General features: G+C 43.3%; 1 protein-coding gene across 4 annotated transcripts; it reads right to left on the minus strand.

Annotated features, from left to right (window-relative positions):
• Positions 1-877: 877 nt before the first annotated feature.
• On the minus strand, positions 878-21,548 carry LOC120035104 (zinc finger protein 646-like). 4 transcript variants are annotated; one of them, XR_005474111.1, is made up of 8 exons: positions 21,292-21,548; positions 12,068-14,856; positions 11,454-11,528; positions 10,150-11,265; positions 8,096-9,003; positions 3,052-3,438; positions 2,154-2,932; positions 878-1,750 (listed from the first exon to the last, which is right to left on the minus strand). XR_005474111.1 is itself a non-coding variant. In XM_038981889.1 (7 exons), the coding sequence occupies exons 2-7, from the start codon at positions 14,656-14,658 to the stop codon at positions 2,460-2,462; spliced, it is 5,550 nt and encodes a 1,849-aa protein (XP_038837817.1). In that variant the 5' UTR covers positions 14,659-14,856; positions 21,292-21,548; the 3' UTR covers positions 878-2,459. The 4 variants fall into 4 exon arrangements, 3 of the variants coding, with proteins under 3 accessions (XP_038837817.1, XP_038837830.1, XP_038837838.1); XM_038981889.1 differs by having other exon boundaries at positions 878-2,932; XM_038981902.1 differs by lacking the exon at positions 11,454-11,528 and having other exon boundaries at positions 878-2,932; positions 21,292-21,547.
• Positions 21,549-22,176: the final 628 nt, after the last annotated feature.

The following is a 22,176-nucleotide window of genomic DNA, read 5'->3' on the forward strand; positions in this document are numbered from 1 at the left end:
AGTGGGATGGACCCTCATCGAAAGTAGTGCACTGTAGGGAATAGGGTGCCATTTGGTAATCTGTAGTGCTCCCCTCACTGCCCCCTCATGGCATCAACAAAACACCAGGGACACAAGGCCCTAGACAGTGATGAATGGCTTCCTCTGACTGGACTCTCAGGACAGTCACAGTCCTTGTTCCCCAGGGGGATTTGCCTTGATGCTAGACTCCTCTGCTCTCCCATGGTACATGGGGCTTGGGTCACATCCATCATTCCGAAAGGGCATGTACATTGGGAAACGGATGTGAGATTCACTGCAGACCGCTCAGGTAAACTGACTGATAGAGCACAAACGAACAAAGCCTTAGTGATCATGATGGTGAATATACTGTATGTGTTCTTTTTTCTATGACAGGCCTTCCTGACTGAAGCACTATCATAGAAAAAAGCCCCCAAAACAGGCTTACTTTAAACCTGCTTTTAACAGTTCATGATTATAGAAATTAAATACTATAGGACTTTTGGAAATATTGAAGCAACCTTTCAAAGAAATTGTGACTGTTATTAAAAACTTAAATACATAAAAAGTGTGAGGAGCTGAAGGACAATTGTGATTCACAACACATTTTTCCAGCTATTTATTTTCAGTACTCAGCATTAGGGATAATAATATGGACAAGTTTTGTTAAGAAATGAATTATCAAAACATAGTTTATAAAAGTGTATAGTAAGCATTACATATATACTTGAAACAAAAAGTAAGAACTTGAAATGAATACTTGTTCAAAGCAATTCTTTCTAAACTAGGTTCAAAAGTGTCCATTTTGTATATATATATATTTTTTAGGTTTAACTCAAATATAAATGTGGTCTAGTTTTATCACATCACTACTAAATCAATTCACTGTGACTTTATTTCACTTACTAGCAGTTCTCCCAGTAAAATATGTACACAGAGCTTTGAATAGTTGAATATAACACAATTGTATAAGGAAATACTCACTAATGAATGAATACAAAGGTTACAATACAAGAGTAACAAACTAAACATAATAATTGCGCTAAACTTTCACAAAGTTATGTTTGTAAGTGTGGTTTCTTTTCTTTTTGTGTGTGTGTGAAACAGAAGTGTCCCGTCTGAGTTGAGGGAAGACAGACACATCACTCAAAAGGCAAACATGTCAGCAATAATCCTTAATCTTCCTTAAACTTCATACTGCAATCAAAACACGCATAGCAGCTCCCTGTTTGTTGTACAAAGGAAACTTAAGGAAGTACAGTCAATTTAAAAAGTGTCAGAGTCCTTCATCCTTGACTCCATGTCAATTATACATACATGATGAAGAGTCAGGGGTATGTGTAAGGATAAGGGGTGGTTACAACACTTCTCCTAAACGGAGAGATCCTAAAACTAGCATTTCTGTTACAAGTGCTGCTACAAATAAGCATACTATAATGATTTATAAAAGCTGCACTATTAATAATACAGTCAGAAGTATAATTACGATACATGATAAAAAAACAATGTCGGCACCGGCCTAACAATATACATTTCTTTACGTTTATCCATGTTTTTATTTTTATTTATTTTTTTATTTTTTTTAAATCATCTATACGTACTTGCTGGTTAGGCGTAGTGTTGAAAATATTGGTGCCAAGAGCCATTTTGAAATAATGGGAGGAATACAGAAATGCCAGAAAGTAGCAACCCATTATTAAGAGCATTGTCGTCATCTGCAGAAAAATAAGGTTTGAAGCTCATCTTCGTGCTGCAAGAAACACACAAGTTAGAAAACGATTAGAACCTCACAAGAGAGCAATACAACCTCAGGTCAGTTCTATATCACAGAAATGTGACATCTCCAACCACTACAATTCACCGGTAAAACTCAATCTTTACAATGTCAAATGTCAAAGTACATCTACTCTTTAATCCAACATATTGCGCATACGTTTAAAATCCATTATTTACTCTTCAATACTGTATGACAACAAAAGCCGCACATTTAAAAAAAAAAAATGCTTTTTTTTTTTCTTTATCTAGGCAAGTCAGTTAAGCACAAATTCAAATTTGCAAGCAAAGGCTTCATTGAATATTAACAGATGGGATGTTATGATGTGTAGCAGTCAAAAAGGAACAATCCCAAAACCTTTATATTGAAGGTTTTTTACCAGTAATCCTGGTGTACCGTTGCAGGTGGAAGGGTTGTTGTCCCCTAGCAAAGGCCATCGAGTGAATGCAGCAAGCACAGCTAACTGATTGGGTGGGATGAAGGCAGATGGGTGAAGATTTTGCAACCCGTGTCCTAACCAGTGTAGATATCGTCCATGTCAAGTCCACTTTTTCCCCTTGTCTGGGGTTGCATGCAGGGCCTTGAGTGTCTAGACCACATAACCTGCTCTATGAAAAACACAGTCTATAACAACAGGGAGATGATGGTGAAGGAGGGTGAAGAAAAGTTTTGGCACCTCGGCATTTCAATGCTTCCCCTTTCCCCACCCATACTTTGTACAGATATGGGTCTGAGGCAGAGCCAAGAGGGTGGCACTGGTAGCAGCCACCGACACATTGGTGCGCACAGGGCGCGCTGAGCTGCCCCAATGCAACTTCATGTGGTGGCGCAGGTTGGACTTGCTGGAGAAGCGCTTGTCGCACTGCTGGCAGGAGAAAGGTTTCTCCTTGGTGTGGATGCGCCGGTGGATTATGAGCTGGGTGGACACACGGAAGGACTTTCCGCACTCCGGGCACTCGTAGCGCTTGGTCTCCGTATGGATGCGCCGGTGGTTCTTGAGGGCGTTCAGATTGTGAAACTCCTTTTGACAGGAGGTGCAGAAATAAGCGCCAGTCTTGTGGATGGTCTTGTGGTTGAGGAGGGAGCTGGCGTGGCGGTAGGCACGGCCACACTGGTCACAGACGTGCGATTTGGCCCCCCCACCAATTACCGATTTACCTGAAAATGTAAACGTTGAACTTGTATTAAAGCAGACCTCCAGAAACCTTGGCTTTTCAATGTAAATCACAGCAGCACTTTCCCTTCCCCCGCCTATAGAAATGGGCCTGAGCGCATACCCAGGAAACTGGAAGGCGCTGAGCCGCTCCAATGCAACTTCATGTGGTGGCGTAGGTTGGACTTGCTAGAGAAGCGTTTGGTGCATTGCTGGCAGGAGAAGGGCTTCTCCTGGGTGTGAATGCGCCGGTGGACGATGAGTTGGCTAGGCGCACGGAAGGCCTTTCCACAATCTGAGCACCGGTGGCGTTTGACCTCAGTGTGGATGCGCCGATGGGTCTTGAGAGCCATCAGGTTGGAGAACTCCTTCTGACAAGAGCTGCAGAAATAGGCGCCTGTCTTGTGGATGTTCTTGTGGTTCTGGAGGGATCCGGCATGGCGGTAACCACGGCCGCACTGGTCGCAGACATGCGACTTGGGTGGTCTCCCTGCGCCAATTGGTGGATGACCTGAAAATGTAAAATGTAGGAATTGTGTCATGCCATAATTCTGATATTTCATTTGTATACACATTAATGCTGGCTTCACATGCTCGTGGGAAATGGGGAAACTGGGAAGTCATAAGCTCGACATGGTTGTGTTCAAGTGCTTTTGAAGTTGGAACAATTCTTAATGAAGTAAGCTAGCTTGCTTAACATCAACAATATGGTCAGACTAGCTACATTATACATACTGATAAGATTGTAATTGTCAAAAACAGATTTGCTGTCAAAGGTAAAAGGTCAGTGGTGAAACGTCACAACTTGGGTAACAAAAATGTCTCTGAGTTTCCCTCTTGTAATTCCGACATTGACAGTCCTTCAAGTGAAACGAAAAGCTTCTGATAACTCCGACAGCATGTGAACGCTGCATTAGAAACAGCTTCAGCCATGGGGGAAAAAAGTCATTATTCAACAATTGAAAGTACATTCCGTAACAATTCCACATGGACATAGATCTTGATATGTATCGGTGGTAATAAATGAATACTATTAATTGAGACAAAAACAACTGTCAGAGTGGCACATCCTGGCCACCCCCAGTGTATACAAAATGCAGCGTCTTCTTGATTCAATATTGGATGTCGTTTTCTGAAGTTGAAATATTGTCTCTACAAAATAATATTTTGGACTTAATAATATTCTTCAAAATCAGAGAGGGAGTCAAAAATATTACTGAAATGTTAAAGATGGCACATTTAACAATAAATTGTTTATTTCGGGCAATTCACCGGAGCCTTTTCAATATGTCAATCAAACCATTGGGCAAATCAAATGGGCCTTCCCTACACGGATGGTGTACTGAGCCTTGAGTCAAATGATGAGGCTACATGTGTTTTAAATGTCACTCTCCCACTGTACACTGCAGGTATAAATGGGTTTATTATGCATTTCCACTAGCTACCAGTATTTAATATGGTCGTTTACATAGTTTGGTAACCGTACCTTGAATTTGGTAGAAGAAACTGATGCCTCAATTTGGGAACAAATGTATAGCTAGAGTTAATTATATTCAACACGGATGGATCTTTATTAAGCACAAACTATCATGCATATATAAAAGACGAAATGTACATGAAAACAAAACAAATATGGCATAGGTCAGAGTTACATGTGTAGGATTAAGGGTGAGAGATTTGTATCTTCAATATCTGGGCTAGTTTCATCTTCATGGTGACAAATACACAGAAATTGGGAGACAGCCATATTGCAATGTCGATGATTCTACAGCCCTTAGGACAATTTTCTCCAAAAACTAATTTTCTTTGGTTTCTCCCAGTACTTGAGTGATTCTTAAATCAACCCAAACAAAAATATTTGATTTATTTAGTTATTTTGAGCAGCCACTTGTTAGTTTAGCATGCTAATCCAAGAGTCCACAGGAATCAATTGAACAAAAGTTAACGTAAAAAAAAAAAAACACACTTCACCACCATGCAGAAACTCCATTCCAACGTGTATAGTGACCATATCACTCTTGAACAATGTATTATAATAGAAATGCCATTGTGGTTGCTAGACATTGGCATCAGCTCAGATTCCATATGGACACTGGTGTTAGCGTGCTAAGCTAACTAGCAGCAAATATGCACTCTCAAACTTTGACAAAAAAAAAACATTAAAAAAACATAAAATAAAAAAAAAGCTACGTGGAACAATGAAGTTGGTCTAAATATCACTGGAAAAACTAAAGGAGTTTGGGGGGGATATTCTTCTTCTGGCTGGTAATAAAATAAAAAGTATATTTTCAACAACCACATTGTAAACTTGATATCATTTAGTGATTTTTGTGTGTTGCACAAAACAACTCAATATTCTAGCATCAAGCTAATGGAATGCATTCAAACATTGCACCTTAAAGATTACATATAGATGCATTAGTGTCCATTTTTTAAATTTATTGTTTGGACTAACATGAGCAAATCACATTTTCAGAGGTCTAATCCTCTAGGGTTGTGTTTATACAGGCAGCATTACTCTGATCTTTTTTTCACTAATTAGATCAGCTCTGAATAAGATCTGATGTGATTGGTCAAAAGAACAATTAGTCAAAAAAATATCAACATTGGTCTGCCTGTGTGTACACAGCCTAGGTGTATGATATGAGGGCACCCGCCTTTCTAGAGGCAAGGTAAATCACATTATCAAACTCCATCCTCAGTCTGCATCATAAAGATCTGCAATTGTATACCCCCCTTCCTTACATTCCTCCAACAGGTCAATTATTTGGCCCCTCAACTAGACACATTTTAATTTAACCAATTCACCGAAGTGAAAATGTTCAAGCCAAATCTTTAACACGGTTGAGTTAACGAAGTTGATTTCACCTTCATCACAGATTAAAAATTGCCTGTGTGAAAACGTGTTGATTATTGAAACACTTAACACTTTCAAAAGTACATTAAAAGTGTGGAGTGAAAGGACAATGGATTCACAACAATGTTCTTCACTAGTTTTCCAGCTATTTATTTTCAAATACTCAGCATTAGGGGTTATAATATGGACAGGTTTGGTTAAGAAATTAATTATCAAAACAGCTTATAAAACTGTATAGTAAGCATTACATACATGTATGAAACAAAAAGTTAGAACTGAAAATGATTCATTATAGTTGTTCAAACCAATCCTTTCTAATCTAGCCGTAATGATGGTTGGAAGTGTCCACTTTTAACCAATTCTGGAGAAACCGTAAGAGTTCAATTAAAATATAGTTAGTTGTCCTGTGGTCTAGTTATCACATTGCTCTTAAAATCACTTCACTGTCACTTTTATATATTTCACTTTCTAGCACCAGCTCTCCCAGTAAAAAGTGTTCACACAGAGCTTTGAATAGTCAAAACGCAATTAAATAAAAGAAATACTAATAAATACAAGGGTTACGATAAGGTGTAACAAAATCTTAAAGAGAATGAGGACTGAACGCACAAACAATTCACAAAGTCATCCCTTTGAGTGTGAGCTTTTTTGTGAAACAGAAGGAAGTCCAGTCTGACTTGAGGGGAGGCGGTCACAACATCACTTATAAAAAGGCAAACATTTCTGAAATATTTCCTTCATCTTCGTACTGCAATCAAAACACACATTATACAAGTGCCCTGTTTATTGTACAAGGGACTGATTATTATTATTATTTTTTTTAAACCATAACAAATTGAGACAACATGGAGGAGTACTGTCACAAGTGTTCTTTGGGAGTCCTTCATCCTCGACTCCATGCCAATTACACATACAGGATGAGTAGTCAAGGGTACGTGTAAGGAAAGGGGTGGTTACAACAAAGCTCCTAAAGTGTTAATATAAATAAATGCATTCTACAATGATCTGTTTTATAAAAGTTGAACTGTAAATAATACAGTCAGAAGTACGATTACGATACAGGATAAAACCAAATGCCGGCATGGGCCTAACAATATACATTTGTCTTTTTTTAAAACAACTTATTGTCTATACATGTTAACTAGTTAGGCGCAGTGTTGAAAAAATGGGTGCCCAGAAACATTATTTTATTTTTTTTATATTAAGAGAAATACACAAATGTGATGCCAGAAAGAAGCAACCGATAAAGAGCATTGTCGTCATCTGCAGAAAAATAAGGTTTGAAGCTCATCTTCGTGCTGCAAGAAACACACAAGTTAGAAAACGATTAGAACCTCACAAGAGCAATACACCCTCAGGTCAGTTCTATATTACAGAAATGTGACATCTCCAACCACTACATTCACCGTTAAAACTCAATCTTTACAAATGTCAAAGTACATCTCAACTATTTGTTCCAACATGTTGCTCACTTCAGAGATACTGTTTGAATTACATTTTCTTACTGGTTAAGATGTTTTGTATAACATGACAAAGGCTGCATGCAAAGGCCTTATCCAAAAATCAACAGATACGGAATGGGATGTCATGATGTGCAATGCATTCAAACTGCAAAGATGCCACAAAAAAAACCTTAACATTGGTCAAATTCATCAATGTGGTTGACTTGGTGAGCGTCGCGCCACACTCTTGGCATGGCGTCGGGATGTTGTTCCTATTGTGCCCCGTTTGTTATGACTTCTTTGACACTGGGCTTAAACTGTCAATAAAACACTGAGAAATCTAGAATCGTCTACTGTGTAACATGCAACAGGGAGCTATGACAACAGTATATCATTAAGATTTCTAAAAGGGCCGAACACAAGTCTAGCACACATCCTACACTGAGTGAGCAGTAATCCTTGTGTACCATTACAGGCGAATGGGTTCCTGTCCCCTAGCAAAGGCCATCGAGTGAATGCAAGCAAGAGTAGCCATGCTGGTTGGGATGAAGCGGATTGGGGACGCTTTTGCAACCAGACTGTCTTAACCAGTGTAGAGGTCGTCCATACCAAGTCAGTCCTCTCCCCCTCCCCCCTCCCTTGTCTAAGGTTGCATGCAGGGCCTGTGTGTCTAAAACACATAACCTGCTCTGAAAATCTACAGACATAAACCTCACACTCTACAACAAGAGGGAGATGGTGGTGAATGAGAAGGAAGGGGACTAAGAGTTTTGGCACCTCTAAAACCTTGGCATTTCAATGCATCTCACACTAGCACCCCCCTTCCCCCATCCCCACCCATACTTATAGAAATGGGCCCGAGGGCATACCCAAGAAGCTGGCAGCGCCCATGGCCATGGTAGGGGGCGCTGAGCTGCTCCAGTGCACCTTCTGGTGGTGGCGCAGGTTGGACTTGCTGGAGAAGCGCTTGTCGCACTGCTGGCAGGAAAAGGGCTTTTCCTTGGTGTGGATGCGCCTGTGGCAGATGAGCTGGGTGGACACACGGAAGGACTTTCCGCAGTCGGGGCACTGGAAACGTTTGGGCTCAGTGTGAATGCGCCGGTGGTTCTTGAGGGACATCAGGTTGGGAAACTCCTTCTGACAGGAGTTACAGAAGTAGGCGCCTGTTTTGTGACTGTTTTTGTGGTTAAGGAGGGAGCTGGCGTGGAGGTAGGTGCGGCCACACTGGTTGCAGATGTGCGACTTGGTCCCCGTCGCCCCACGGCTCCTGCTGCCACTGGGGCCTTGGAAGGACAGGGAGTTCATTTTGGGTAGTCCATTGGGGTCCAGTCCTTGGGCCTGCAACAACGTGAGATCCAGGCCGGAGCCCCAGCTAAGGCCTGAGCTCCCACCCCCGGATGTGCCCCCAGAGGCTCCCCCAGCCCTGGCCTGTGTCTGCTGGGGGGGCCTGGGGGCTTGGCCGTGGGAGATCTCCTGGTGGAGCCGGAAGCTGGCCTGGCTGGGGAAGCTGCGCTGGCAGGGGCCACAAGTTAGCTCCCTCTCCTTTAGGTGGACGCGACGGTGGCTGTTGAGCTGGGAGGAGACACGGAAAGCCTTGCCACATTCTGGGCAGCGGTGACGCCGTATCTCTGAATGAATGCGCCGGTGGTTCTTGAGGGCCAGGAGGTTGGAATAGGTCTTGAGGCACACGGCACAGTGGTAAATGCCGACGGTGTGGGTGTTTTTGTGGTTGAGAAGGGAGCTGGCATGGGCGTAGGAGCGGCCACACTGGTCACATCTGTGGAGAGACAGAAGAGAAGAAGAAATTAGTAACTGTTGAGGTCCTTTTTCACTAATCTAATTGGCTGGTTACCACTTTTCCATTAGATACAACTTTAACTAATATATTTATATATCCATCTATCCATCTCAAAATAATTTGTACAGGTATATGATCTGGAATCCGGCTTAAAGCTTTGGAGATGACTATAAGTGGTTTACCATGTCCTGCAAGAAGAAATAGTCAATTTATACACATAATAAAAGGGGAACACATTTTGGTGGAAACAAGGGGGGAAAAAAATATGGACTGTCCTTAATCAAATAATTGAAAACTAGTTTGAGTCTTGGAAGGTATGTGTGGCTCCCTGCACATTTGGATACAACAATTCCATATCACACTTTTCATCGTTTTCATGAAATTATTCTGGCTTTCTTACTGGCCGCAACTGTGGTGAAATATGTTGGCTTAGTGCAGATTACCCGACCCCCCCCCCAAAAAAATAACTAAATTACAACAAAGCATGTGCAGTGTAGCAAGCTTCAAATACTTACTGTGGATCTAAGTCTAAGGATAGGCCCATGCCCTTTATCAACGTAGTCTTCACTGTAATATCAGTAAAAAACAAACAAGAACCTTTTCACTTCTATGGTCTTTTACCATTTTAACCAGCTTTTGTGCCTTGACTTTGTCAAACAAAGAAGCCCACTAAACTAGATTTACACTATCAACAACCTAAATGTACAATGTACCTATAAAAAGAGACAGGGAAGCACAAACAAAGGAGCACTACAATTCATAACAAGTACAAGGAGCACACAAATCATGAATCTTACTTATTATACTACGTCAGCTACTTTGAACTGGTATCAATTAATGTCAGTATTCTTTGTAAAAGCAGAAAATAAAACATCCAACTGAACAATCAAATCAAATCTGATGCATAGTAGCCTACGAAACGAATGTATATCTAACTGAAAGCAAAAGGGGGGACTTATCTGGTCTCCACTAATCAATCTGTCCAAACTTCAGAAATAGCCGAATTCCGGTGCACGTATGGTCCCAAGGAAGCCGGATTGGAGATCATATACCTGTAATAGACATGTAGAAACCTATGATCTTCACTATTTTCACTTCAAGAATCACAAACAGACGAAAACTCACGTGTACCGGCACTCTTCTCCCCCTGTCGTGCTTGCAGTGGCCATCCTCCTGCCCTCCTTGCCTACCTGGTTCTCCCCGCAGCGGTGCCTCGCCAGGCCTGACCTCCCCTGGAAGCTCTTCCCGCAGCTGGTGCAGCCAAAGCGTGTGTGGCCCTCCTCGTGGACCTTCTGGTGATTGCGGAGGAATCTGGCTAGCCGGAACGCTTTCCCGCAGTGGTGGCAGATGTGCCTCTTCTTCTGCGTGTGGATGCGCATGTGGTTGCGCAGCGCCATGTAGTTGGAGTACGGCTTGTCGCAGTAGGTGCAAGTAAAAGTGCCCGTCTTGTGTGTGTGCTTGTGGTTCAGCAGGCTGCTGGCATGTTTGTAAGAGCAGTTGCAGATGTCACAGCTGTAGGGTCGTTCATCTGGCACAAGGTCAGCCCCATCGATGCTGAGGCTTGAGCTGTTGAGGGAGGCCGAGGACGAAGGGAGCTGCTGAGCAGGGCAGTCATGTGCAGCCAGCTCGTCTGCAGTAGCGAAACCCTCGCAGCACCCATCACACTCGTAATCCATTTGAGCAACAGCTCCTGCAGCCCCCTTGCAGAGCTGTGCAGAGTGGTGGGTGGTCAGCTGCTTTTGGGTACGGAATCCTTTGCCACATTCCTGGCAAGTGTGCTTCTTGAGGGCAAAATGAAGACGCAGATGGTTTTTCATGGCCAGGCGGTTGGGGTAAGTGGAGTTGCAGACATTGCAGTGATACTCGCCAATTTTGTGAAGATTCTTGTGATTGGCCAAGCTGCCTGCATGACGATAGCTCCGTCCGCACTCATCACAGGCGAAGGGTCTTCGTCCCCCTTCTTGTAGATCAAAATTCTGAGCCCTTGAAGTACCAGCCTCTGAGTAGGGTTGCTTGAAGCCTTGTTGTTGTCCATACTTGACTTCCCCCATGCCAGGGTTCTGGGATTTGGACGATTCTCCTCTCATGGCCTGCATGCCAGAGGGTCCTCCTTGATACCTTCCATTGCCTAGTTTCGCGAGCTGGGCGTGAGCCTTTGCTCTGTGTTCTTCATGGAGCCGAAGGTGGTTTTCCAGCTGCTTCTGGATCTTGAAGGCCTTCCCACACTCCTCACACTTGTGCCTGTAAAAGAAAGTGAGGACCAAATTAAAAGATGGGTTAGGAACTGGTAAACACTCCTTTTGCCTATTCCACGATCTGCCAGCCATTCAACTCGCTCCTGACATCATGAATGGACAGCCTACTGGCTGAATGGGCACTAGCTACGTTTAGTAATGATGATAAAAGCACATTTGGGGAAGGTTATTTACCATTCAAGTAAAGCCATCGTTTCGGAATCGGGTGCCACTTGGGGACCGCTTCTCCCTGTGCCAGCGGCAGCCTTGCTGTAGCAAGCCAATAAAGGGAAATCACCAGTCAGAAATACATTTTACGTTTAGAATGGATTCAAAGATGTCATGGCCTGGCCATTTCTTGGGTTCCTCAGGGTTGCTTAAGGGGTGTTTTGTTTTTAATTAGCTTTACAGATTGGACTGTAGCACAGAGTAGACTCTTACATTTAATGACAATGTTGTTCGTTTTCCAGCTGTGCCGCTGTACAGTGAGGGAAAAGCGGTGTGTTTTCTTCAACAAAATCAAATGCCTATTTTTTACATCAATGCGGAGGCCCTCGATAGGAAAATTTATTATTCTTACTCATATCTAGTATTATTACAATGAAAAATAATGCATCTCATTATTTCAGAGAAAATAAAGACCAATCCATGAAGGTACTGTACATTCCTGATTTTAGTATAAAATGTCCAAATTGATGTCAATTTGAAATTTGGACCAAATTCAAGCCATGCAAACAGATCTTATGTTATTAATAGGCCCACAAAGACAATCAAGTCTCAATGGGGAAAAGCTTCAAACAAAAGCTTACCTTTTTAAATCAAAGTGGGTCCTCTGGTGGTTCTTAAGGGCCAGCAGGTTGTAGTAGCGCTTCTGGCAGACAAGGCATCTGAAGACTCCGGTCTTGTGAGATTTCTTGTGGTTGAGCAGGGAGCAAGGGTGCCTGTAGCCCCTTCCACACTGGTCACATTTGTGGGGTCGATCCTCCGAATCTGGCATCTGTTGTCTACGGTCCTGTCCTCCCATATCACGACTGCCTCCAGGTCCTCCAACTCCGCCGCCACTAACTCCATCTCCGCCAGTCATCCCTTTAGCTCCATTCAATCCTTCTTTGCTCAGCACTCCTCCTCTTCCCTTTCCAGGACACAGGTGAGTGATCAGGTGGTGGCGATCAGCAAAGAACATGCCACAGTCAACGCAAATGTGATTCCTCCCATCACCATCCATTTTGCCATTAGTATTGTTGGGATCGGCCCCCATGCTCTGGGCTGCTGCATCTGACCTTTGTGGCCCATGAATCAGTTGGTGGTTTAACAGGTCTTGCTTTCTGGAGAAGCTCTGGCCACAGGTGCTGCAGATAATCCTCCAGTCTGCCTCACCGTTAGGAGAAAGTGCTGAAGTCCCAGGCCCTGTGGGATTGTTAGCATGGCTGCGCAGATGGCTCCTCAGGGCCCTGAGGCTGGCATAATGGTTCCCACACACCGAGCACTGGTACACTTCACCATCATCTTCATCTTCTTTATTCATCCTTTTTCCCCCTCCTTGGGCATGGGACTGAGAACCATACTGAGAGCGCTGTCCATTGCTCTCTTTCACATTTCCTCCACCTGAAGGGAGAGCAGCGCCTCCAGGACTGTTGTAGCCACTCATGTTTCCCATAAATCCATTGGACATCCCCTGGTTCTGTCGCCGTTGGGGGCACATGTGAGACTTGATGCCAGAGATGTCCCCATACATTTCTCCACAGTCAGTGCACATGTGTCTATCAGCCTGGCGGTGGTTCTGGGGAAGAGGGGAGTGCCCAGAGTTGCTCTGGGCAAGGGAGCCATCAAATCGATCATGGAACTCCAGTGAATCCAAACCGCTGCTGTGGCCACCATCAGGTACAAAGTGAGCAGCGTCACCAAGATTTCCAGGGAGGGAGATAGGGGTGGTTGCGCCGCTCCCCTCCTGCACATAACTATTCTGAGAGTCAAGTGTCAGGGGTTCCGAGGAGAGCCAGTCGCCTTCAGTGTTGAGGGATGATTGGTTGGATGTTCTTCCCTTATGGCTGCGGAGGTGGCTATGCAAGGCAGCCAAATGCGGATACTGCTTGCAGCAGATGGTGCACTGGTAGAGGCCAGTCTGGTGGGAGCGCTTGTGGTTGACCAGGCTTCCAGCATGGCGGTAGCTTTTCCCACAATCCTGACACTTGAAACGACGTTCACCATCATCAGAAGAAGATTGCACTCTCTCTCCAGATGGTGATGGGTTAGAGTTAGAGCCAATCCCATCAGTGTTCAGGATACCATCCTGACCATGGGAGCCTGGGTGGGGGTCATGGGTCAGGTAGTGAACTTTGAGACTCTCCAGATCAGGATGCCCAGCCCCACAGTATGCACAAGTGTAAATGGGGTTATTGACAGGAGGGCCAAGCATTGGGTCAAAGGGGCCACGTTTATCATTAGGCAAAGGAGGAAGCGGCAGAGGGTCACCCAGGGCAGGTGTGTATGCTGGGGAGCGGACAGCGCTGAGATTGTGCGGCATTATCCCAGGGAAACTACGGGCAAGACCCAGTGAAGAGGAGGCTGCATTATGCAACAGGATGTGCTCCTGGAAGTCACTCTTGTTGGGCAAAGCTACCTGGCACAGGTGGCAGAAGCAGTTAGCTGCATCATCGGTTTGGGGCGCAGACGAACGCTGATCAGTCACAGAATCATGTATGTTGTTGTTAACCATCGATGCTCCAGGAGTCTTAAACTTTGAGTGGGTTCGCTCATGGCCGTTGAGAGCAGCCAGGTTGTTGAACTGCTTGTAACAGACGGTGCACTTGAACGCACCCTCCTGGTGACATTTCTTGTGATTAACCAGGCTGCCATGGTGGCGGTAGGTCCTATCACACTGATCGCATTTGAATGGACGATCCCAGGCATCATCAGTTACAGGTGACTTCTTATGATCATCTGGGTCATGTGACATCACACCATGACCCATTCCACTGTTGTTCAGGTGATTGCGGGCAAAGCCATCAGACAGGTCCTGTGCAAGACCATAGTTCCTCTCATCATGTCCGTCTTCAGCGCCTTCGTCCCCGCCGTCTTCCTCTGCTTGGGCACTACTTGGGGATAGTGTGTGGATACGGAGGTGGTTCTTCAGAGCCACAGCATTGGGCAGGGTTCTGGTGCAGACTGGGCACTGAAAGGAACCCACTTCATGGGATTTCTTATGGTTGGCCAGGCTGCCAGCATGCTTATAGATGCGGCCACATTGCTCACACTCAAACCTGCCATTTTCTTCTTGCTGGTAGTGAGCCTTCATGTGTTCTAACAGACTAGGGGTACTGGGGCAAACCATATCACACTCTTTACAGGGGAAACCCTTGACACGGCTCATATCATGCATTGCCATAGCAGGCGTATACATTTAAGGAAGGGGAAATCAAGTCTCAAGATAATCAACAAAGTAGACAAGGGGAAAAGAGAGAGTCTTAGCTCTTGGATTCTGTGGTGTCAGCCATTTTCTTCCCAGAGCTGAAGAAAGTCTTCTCTTTCAGCCATTCAATGCCACCTCGTCAGGGCAGCACCGGAAGGATCTGGACACGGCGCAGGCAATGGAAGAGCACTGTTGAAATAGGAAAAACATTTTTAAAAAGGGCATTTAATCATTTAGAAGAGACTCAAACCAGAAACGATTAGACATACTGAACGTCTAGCCATTTGCACAGTCAATGTGGAAAGGTTATCTATTCTATACTGCAAGAAATATGACAAAGAACACCTTCATTGGAATAATAATGGTCTGGCAAACGCAAACACAGTCTACAAATCCCCCACATCAGACATTCAGACCAATTAAAAGTTCCCAACATTGAAACTCTACCTATCAAGGGTGCTGGGCAGGGTAAATCAAGCACACCTACATGTAAGAGCAGGAACACACACAGGATTGTTCACCGTTCGCGAGCCGAGAGTAATTTGCACTTCTTAACAGTGTCGGCAGTCAATCTCTGTATTCACAGAGCAAAAACCTTGAAGTCATCAGCCACAAAGCCTTAAAATACTACAAACCAGAAGAAGGAAGTAGCGTTGTTTGGCAATGCATGTCTGTGTGTGTTGCTTAGTTTATGGACTAGATTCCAAAGTTAGCTAGCTAGCTGCGCTGATGTTGCTGTTTTGTAGAATGCCCTTGTTGATATTAGCCAGATGGCCACAGCTAGATAACTACCTAAAAAGATGAAACAATTAAATTCCCTCTCCATAATCCCATACGGCCATTTGATAGGTGTACTGTAAGTAACATGGCAATAGCTCCACTTTGCCCTCTGATAGACCAGGGGGAAGTTTCACCATATTGCTTATGCCAATCAAATCTTCTCAGATCTCCACAAGTACATTGTGCGAAGGGTTTAGGGTTCAATTTGGGATTGGGCCAACCCCTAGCCCCATTTCCCCTAGACCAGGGCCACACACTTACAGGGTCCAGAGGCTGCTGGTTCTAATTACACACACCCAGTGTCCCAGGTCAAAAATCAGTCCCTTAGGGGAACAATGGCTTTGAAGGTCCAGAGCTTAGTTTGAGGTCCCTAGACCCAGTACCACTGCTTTTGTAAATTATTCCCTTCGAATCAGGGACTGATTTAGACCTGGTACACCATGTGTGTGCAATGAATTATCAGGTTGAAAAGAAAAATCAGCAGTAGTCCTGACCTTGAAGTTAATTTTTTTATATCTCTGCCCTAGACACAGATCTAAGAGGCAATATCTACCAAGAGATAGCCATATTTCCTCCACCTGTTCAATCCTCTCAGATCACGTGTCCAGGATAGGTGTCGAAAACAGGTGGCCCGCGGGCCAATATCGGCCCACTAGTTATTTTTTGGGGGGGGCTAAGTTGCGTTCAATTTGCATTGAAAATGATTATGATCCGTCACCCCGACAATCTGCTCTGACAAAGATTCAGCTGGAGTGTTTATTTGCCTACCCCTGGTAGGAAGATCAGGCAAAGCGAGAGGCTCCACTCCCATCACTTGGTCCACAGGCGAACACAGCAATAAGCAGACCAAGTGGGGAGTTTTTGTATCGAGATCTATGAGTGTGTGGATTTGCTCAACAGAAAATGTGAGTGCTAATTTGCTAAGTGAGGCTTATTTGATTGAATAGACGTTTCATAATGTTTAGGTTGTTACGAATGTAGTGATAACTGAATGAAATTGTATCTAGTTGTTTGTTTTGATCACGCATATCTGCCCTCTCATTGGCTAGAACGGTCCCACCTGATCTCCGCCCCCACCCGCCTTTGACAACTCCTCCCATTGTTAGGGCGGAAACAAGACGCTCTCATCATTGTATCGAGTATCTCTTACAGGGCTTTAGAGATTTCAATTCCACCAGGAAATCAATCATTATTCTTAAAGCCCTAATGCAGTCTTTGGAATTGTATTTTTAAAATCACCACTGTATGTCTCGAAATCCTCAGTCTGATCATGTAGGCATTGGGAAACAAATTGGGCAACTTTTACATACACAGCCCTGAAAGGCTGATAGGATGGTCTAGAGCCCACCCACATCAGATGAACAGTCATTGGTCTATTATACTCAGATCACATTGTGACGTCATGTTGTGGGCCAAAAGTTCCATCCCACCTGAACAGGCTGAAATTCCAGGCTTTTATTTTTTTTAAACAGCTCTTAAACAAAAGGGGCATTATCACAATTTCTGTGTTATTTTGACCCGTGAGGAAATATAAAAGGAAAATCTCATCTTCAACTGCACTACCCTTTTAACATTCAACACTTATGCTTTGTGGGGTAAAAATACATGATCAGTTCAAAACATATATGTTGTCTTACATTTATAGAATTTATCGCTTTATGTTTTGCCAATGTGTGATGAATAAGACATTTGTTGACATTAACCTATATTTTATGCATACATATGATTTATCATCTACTGACAATTGTCAGTGCGGATTCAAAGTCTTAGTATTTAGGCATATGTGCTAAATAAAGGCTTGTGTTGTGACAACTTTTAGACATGGATTTAGTTTTATTAGATGTGGCACGTTTGCAGCTTGTGTTCGCATCCAGGCTGTCCAATGTGTCGTGTGCCAAGAACTTCCTGCAGAATCTTGAGAACCACACACCTATAGTTTGCACATTTACAGCACAAAAGACAATAGAAAGGTTTGTGGAATACTTCATTTCATAATTTCACATTGTGAAAAATCTATGTAAGCTCCGTGATAATTCATCCAAATTTGAGAAGTTGGCCTAAAATAAGCTAATGCAAGATTGATATTGCAGTTGCACAAACAATTCTAATAATAAAAAGGAAAACAATGGGTCAAATGCCACATTGGTCATTTTCAGTAACATAGGCCTAGTAGTCTAATATAGGCTCAATCCACTATTCTAGAGCCTTCCACCATTTTTCACCCAACCTATATTTGTATAAGGCATCCTATTCCAGAATGGTTTATTGACATAGGCCTACCAGTATTGGTTCCTGTAGTCAAGTGACCTCAACAGAATACACTTTATACCTGCATGGGTTAGTCTTACAGCTCTAATGTTAAAGTGAAAGCCTCATAACCTCTGGGAAGGTACCCTGACCCAGGACTCTGATGCCAGGCCGTCTGGATGTGCTAGGCTCACCAAGATCTGTATAGCGAAATACCAGATGGGTCTAACGTCACAAACAGCACTTCCTCTACAGTTTGGGTTGTCGGTCATAAACGTCCTCTCACTGTCAACTGTGTTTATTTTCAGCAAATTTAACATGTGTAAATATTTGTATGACATAACAAGATTCAACAACAGACAAACTGAACAAGTTCCACAGATGTGACTAACAGAAATGGAATAATGTGTCCCTGAACAAAGGGGGGCGTCAAAATCAAAAGTAACAGCCAGTATCTGGTGTGGCCACCAGCTGCATTAAGTACTGCAATGCATTTCCTTCTCATGGACTCCACCAGATTTGCCAGTACTTGCTGTGAGATGTTACCCCACTCTTCCACCAAGGCACCTGTAAGTTCCCGGAAATTTCTGGGGGGGCGGCCCTAGCCCTCACCCTCCGATCCAACAGGTCCCAGACGTGCTCAATGGGACTGAGATCCGGGCTCTTCGCTGGCCATGGCAGAACACTGACATTCCTGTCTTGCAGGAAATCAGGCACAGAACGAGCAGTATGGCAGGTGGCATTGACATGCTGGAGGGTCAAGTCAGGACGAGCCTGCAGGAAGGGTACCACATGAGAGAGGAGGATGTCTTCCCTGTAACGCACAGCATTGAGATTGCCTGCAATGACAGCAAGCTCAGTCCGATGATGCTGTGACACACCGCCCCAGACCATGACAGACCCTCCACCTCGATCCCGCTCCAGAGTACAGGCCTTGGTGTAACGCTCATTCCTTCGACAAGAAACGCGAATCCGAACATCACCCCCGGTGAGACAAAATCGCGACTCGTCAGTGAAGAGCACTTTTTGCCAGTCCTGCCTGGTCCAGCGACGGTGGGTTTGTGCCCATAGGCGACGTTGTTGCCAGTGATGACTGGTGAAGACTTGCCTTACAACATGCCTACAAGCCCCCAGTCCAGCCTCTTTCAGCCTATTGCAGACAGTCTGAGCACTGATGGAGGGATTGTGCATTCCTGGTGTAACTCGGGCAGTTGTTATTGCCATCCTGTACCTGTCCCGCAGGTGTGATGTTCAGATGTACCGATCCTGTGCAGGTGTCGTTACACGTGGTCTGCCACTGCGAGGATGATCAGCTATCCGTCCTGTCTCCCTGTAGCGCCGTCTTAGGCGTCTCACAGTACAGACATTGCCCTGGCTACATTTGCAGTCCTCATGCCTCCTTGCAGCATGCCTAAGGCACGTTCACACAGATGATCAGGGACCGTGGGCATCTTTCTTTTGGTGTTATTCAGAGTCAGTAGAAAGGCCTCTTCAGTATCCTAAGTTTTCATAACTGTGACCTTAAATTGCCTACCATCTGTAAGCTGTTAGTCTTAAATCAAATCACATTTTATTTGTCACATACACATGGTTAGCAGATGTTAATGCGAGTGTAGCGAAATGCTTGTGCTTCTAGTTCCGACAATGCAGTAATAACCAACAAGTAATCTAACCTAACAATTAACGACCGTTCCACAGGTGCATGTTCATTCATTGTTTATGGTTCATTGAACAAGCATGGGAAACAGTGTTTAACCCCTTTACAATGAAGATCTGTGAAGTTATTTGGATATTTATGAATTATCTTTGAAAGACAGGATCCTGAAAAAGGGACGTTTCTTTTTTTGCTGAGTTTATATATTCATTGCTGAGCTGAGGTGGGCCCAGGTTGGAATAAAGGCATATGTCTATTCAAATGAAAGCGGGGTGGGAGGGATCTAGATTTATATAGAAACATCCAGTGAGCAAGGCATGAGAATTAAAACCTTGATTGCTTAACTTATGGGATGCAACAACAACAAAAATCACAATGGGCCCATGGTGTAAAAAGTGAATTCATAAATCTCTGGCCTGCAGAAGCCAGGGTTTCAGGTTCTCTCTGGGGAGGAAAATGTAATGTGAATGTTCACACTTCAGCTCGATTGGCCATTATCAAACGTGGTGTAAATGATGCAAGTAGAAGAATTATTAATACGTAAGAGACAGAAATGGGGAGGTGAAGCATAAACAACTTTGAAATAATTTTACCTTCACTGACTAATTCCCATTTGCAACAAAGTGCAAACAGAAAAATATATATTTACACTGTCTAAGAACTGTAAAATATAATTAACTAACTAGTGTGCACAAAAGTAGTTAGCCTAGCAAACAAGCTAAACTAATTTGATAGAAGGAAATCAAACTATTTTAAACAGTGAAATCACAAACACCGTGCAAAAACGGTTTGCAGGATTCTGTAAACAGCCTGAGGGCAAGGAACCACAAAAAAAAGAATATGAATATACATATATTTCAGATAGTTGTACATACACCGTTTACCTAGGCTAATATCTTTACAATTACTTTATGTGTGACTCGATGTTTACACGTGCATTGTTTTGATTGAGAGCTCGGGGTCTGGAGCACATTTCAACAAATAACGTTTTTCTATCATAATAGGGAGGCCCAAGAGCCTGTAATACGAAATCATTTTAATAAAGTATCATCTGATTTCGTGGTGGGAGGCGATTCTAACGTGCTCCCTGACCTTGGCTTGTCTTTCCACTGAGTTCACACAGCGTACATTTTTCAGGACAAAAGCAGGACATCTTTACCGCCGATCCGCGAGACATTCCGTGCTCTTTTCCATCGGACGACTCCCCAAATTAGGCAACGTCAAGGCCGGAGGACCGAGAAAGCATAAACTATAAGACATTTTAATCATAAATGCATAGGTAACTGAAACATCGAGTTATTAAATGTTAAAATATAACGTTTATACGCGTTGCCCCAAAATAACAAAAACGACTCAATTTCCATAAAAAATTGCTTTCTAATAAGCTATTTGCAACTAGCTAGTACACTAGCCGCATTTTAGTTAGCTGTGCAAACATTAGCCTGTTAGCTGGGTCAAGTCGTGAAAATATATTACTTCGGATCATATAAATGCATACTATTATTTGTATACAAGTGTAGCTAAATGTGAGACATACTTCACCTTAACGGGCATTTAACCTGGCCAACTATCAAACTAATGTAATAATCTGCAACGACCCGACAAACTAGCTAGCGCGGCCGCCTAGCTAAGTAACGTTACACCCCCCCCACGATGCTAAAAAATACAAGGAGAACGGAAGTCGTTAACTCTACATTTTGCAAGCTCAACGAAATTGAAGATGCGCACACTGCATAAATGTATGTATATTCCCTTGTTATCTACATAGACCATATTATTTCAGGGGTAATTAATGTCCAAGCAAGCCAAATAACCGTGGCACGCAAAGGTTAGCTTGCTGGCTAACGTGCGCTAGCCTAGAACCAACAAAGATCTCGACAAATCCATCAATGGGCCAGAGTGTAAAACATCATTTTTTTATACGTTTTACGCAGTCGACTTACCCGTTTAATGAAGTTCTTTGCACCAGAGAGAATGACGCCGAATCCAAAAACCGCAGCATTTGCGTTCTCATTTAGGAGACTTGTTATTTTTTTCAGATCAACAACCGACTTTGGTTCTTCGGTCATTTTTTTCTCCACGGATTCAACATACTTCCTGCTAGCTAGCGGTGTGAAGTGGAGACATACGTACTTTTACGCGTCATCATGCGCAGAATAACATTTTAGTCTGCATCAAACACCTATCTTTTTTTAAACAGATTACTTTGTTGCATGCTGTACTGTATTTTGCGCTCCAGAAACTATTACTTGTCCATTTTGCTCCTGCGCGCTCAATCGTGTTGTTAATCAAAATCAGACAAATGTCCACAGTTGGTGCAGGAGCTGCTCAGAATAGATTTCCGTGAAAACAGCCTTTGCTTCGTGGATCATGAAGGAAATGACATTCTGAGGTCACTATGTCTGTATGATATTGTAAATTACTATCATCGTTTCTTTTATGGTTTGTGAGTGATAGTATAATACTCCAAAATGATTTAGTTTATTAGATTGCAACACTTGGTAACCTATAGTTGATTTTCTCAGGCTGTCCAATGTGCTTCACTGTGATCTAATCTATTTTGTATTAGCCTGTTCCAAATTTTGTTTGAAGTGATTCACATGCAAAATTATTGCATGTAAAATAGAATCACATGTATCAGTTAACAATTCACAGCAATCGAATACATTTTATGCCATTGTCTTAGTGAGTCTATTAGTATTTCTAAGGCATATATGTTTCTTGGCTCACAGATGTAGCCTTCCTAACCATCATTCAAAGCTATTGCAGTCATTTATGATTGTTCAATCAGTGACATTAACATTTGATCCATGAGATTTCTATTTTTG

Source organism: Salvelinus namaycush, chromosome 3 (genome assembly GCF_016432855.1).
Source record: "Salvelinus namaycush isolate Seneca chromosome 3, SaNama_1.0, whole genome shotgun sequence".
Lineage (NCBI taxonomy): Eukaryota > Metazoa > Chordata > Actinopteri > Salmoniformes > Salmonidae > Salvelinus > Salvelinus namaycush.

Coding starts and splice junctions, on each gene's coding strand:
- LOC120035104 (XM_038981889.1), bottom strand. CDS start 14,658: ATGTATACGCCTGCTATGGCAATGCATGATATGAGCCGTGTCAAGGGT. Junction 11,529..12,067: donor ACCCACTTTGATTTAAAAAG/GTAAGCTTTTGT, acceptor GGCTTGCTACAG/CAAGGCTGCCGCTGGCACAG. Junction 3,439..8,095: donor GGGCGCTGCCAGCTTCTTGG/GTATGCCCTCGG, acceptor TTACATTTTCAG/GTCATCCACCAATTGGCGCA.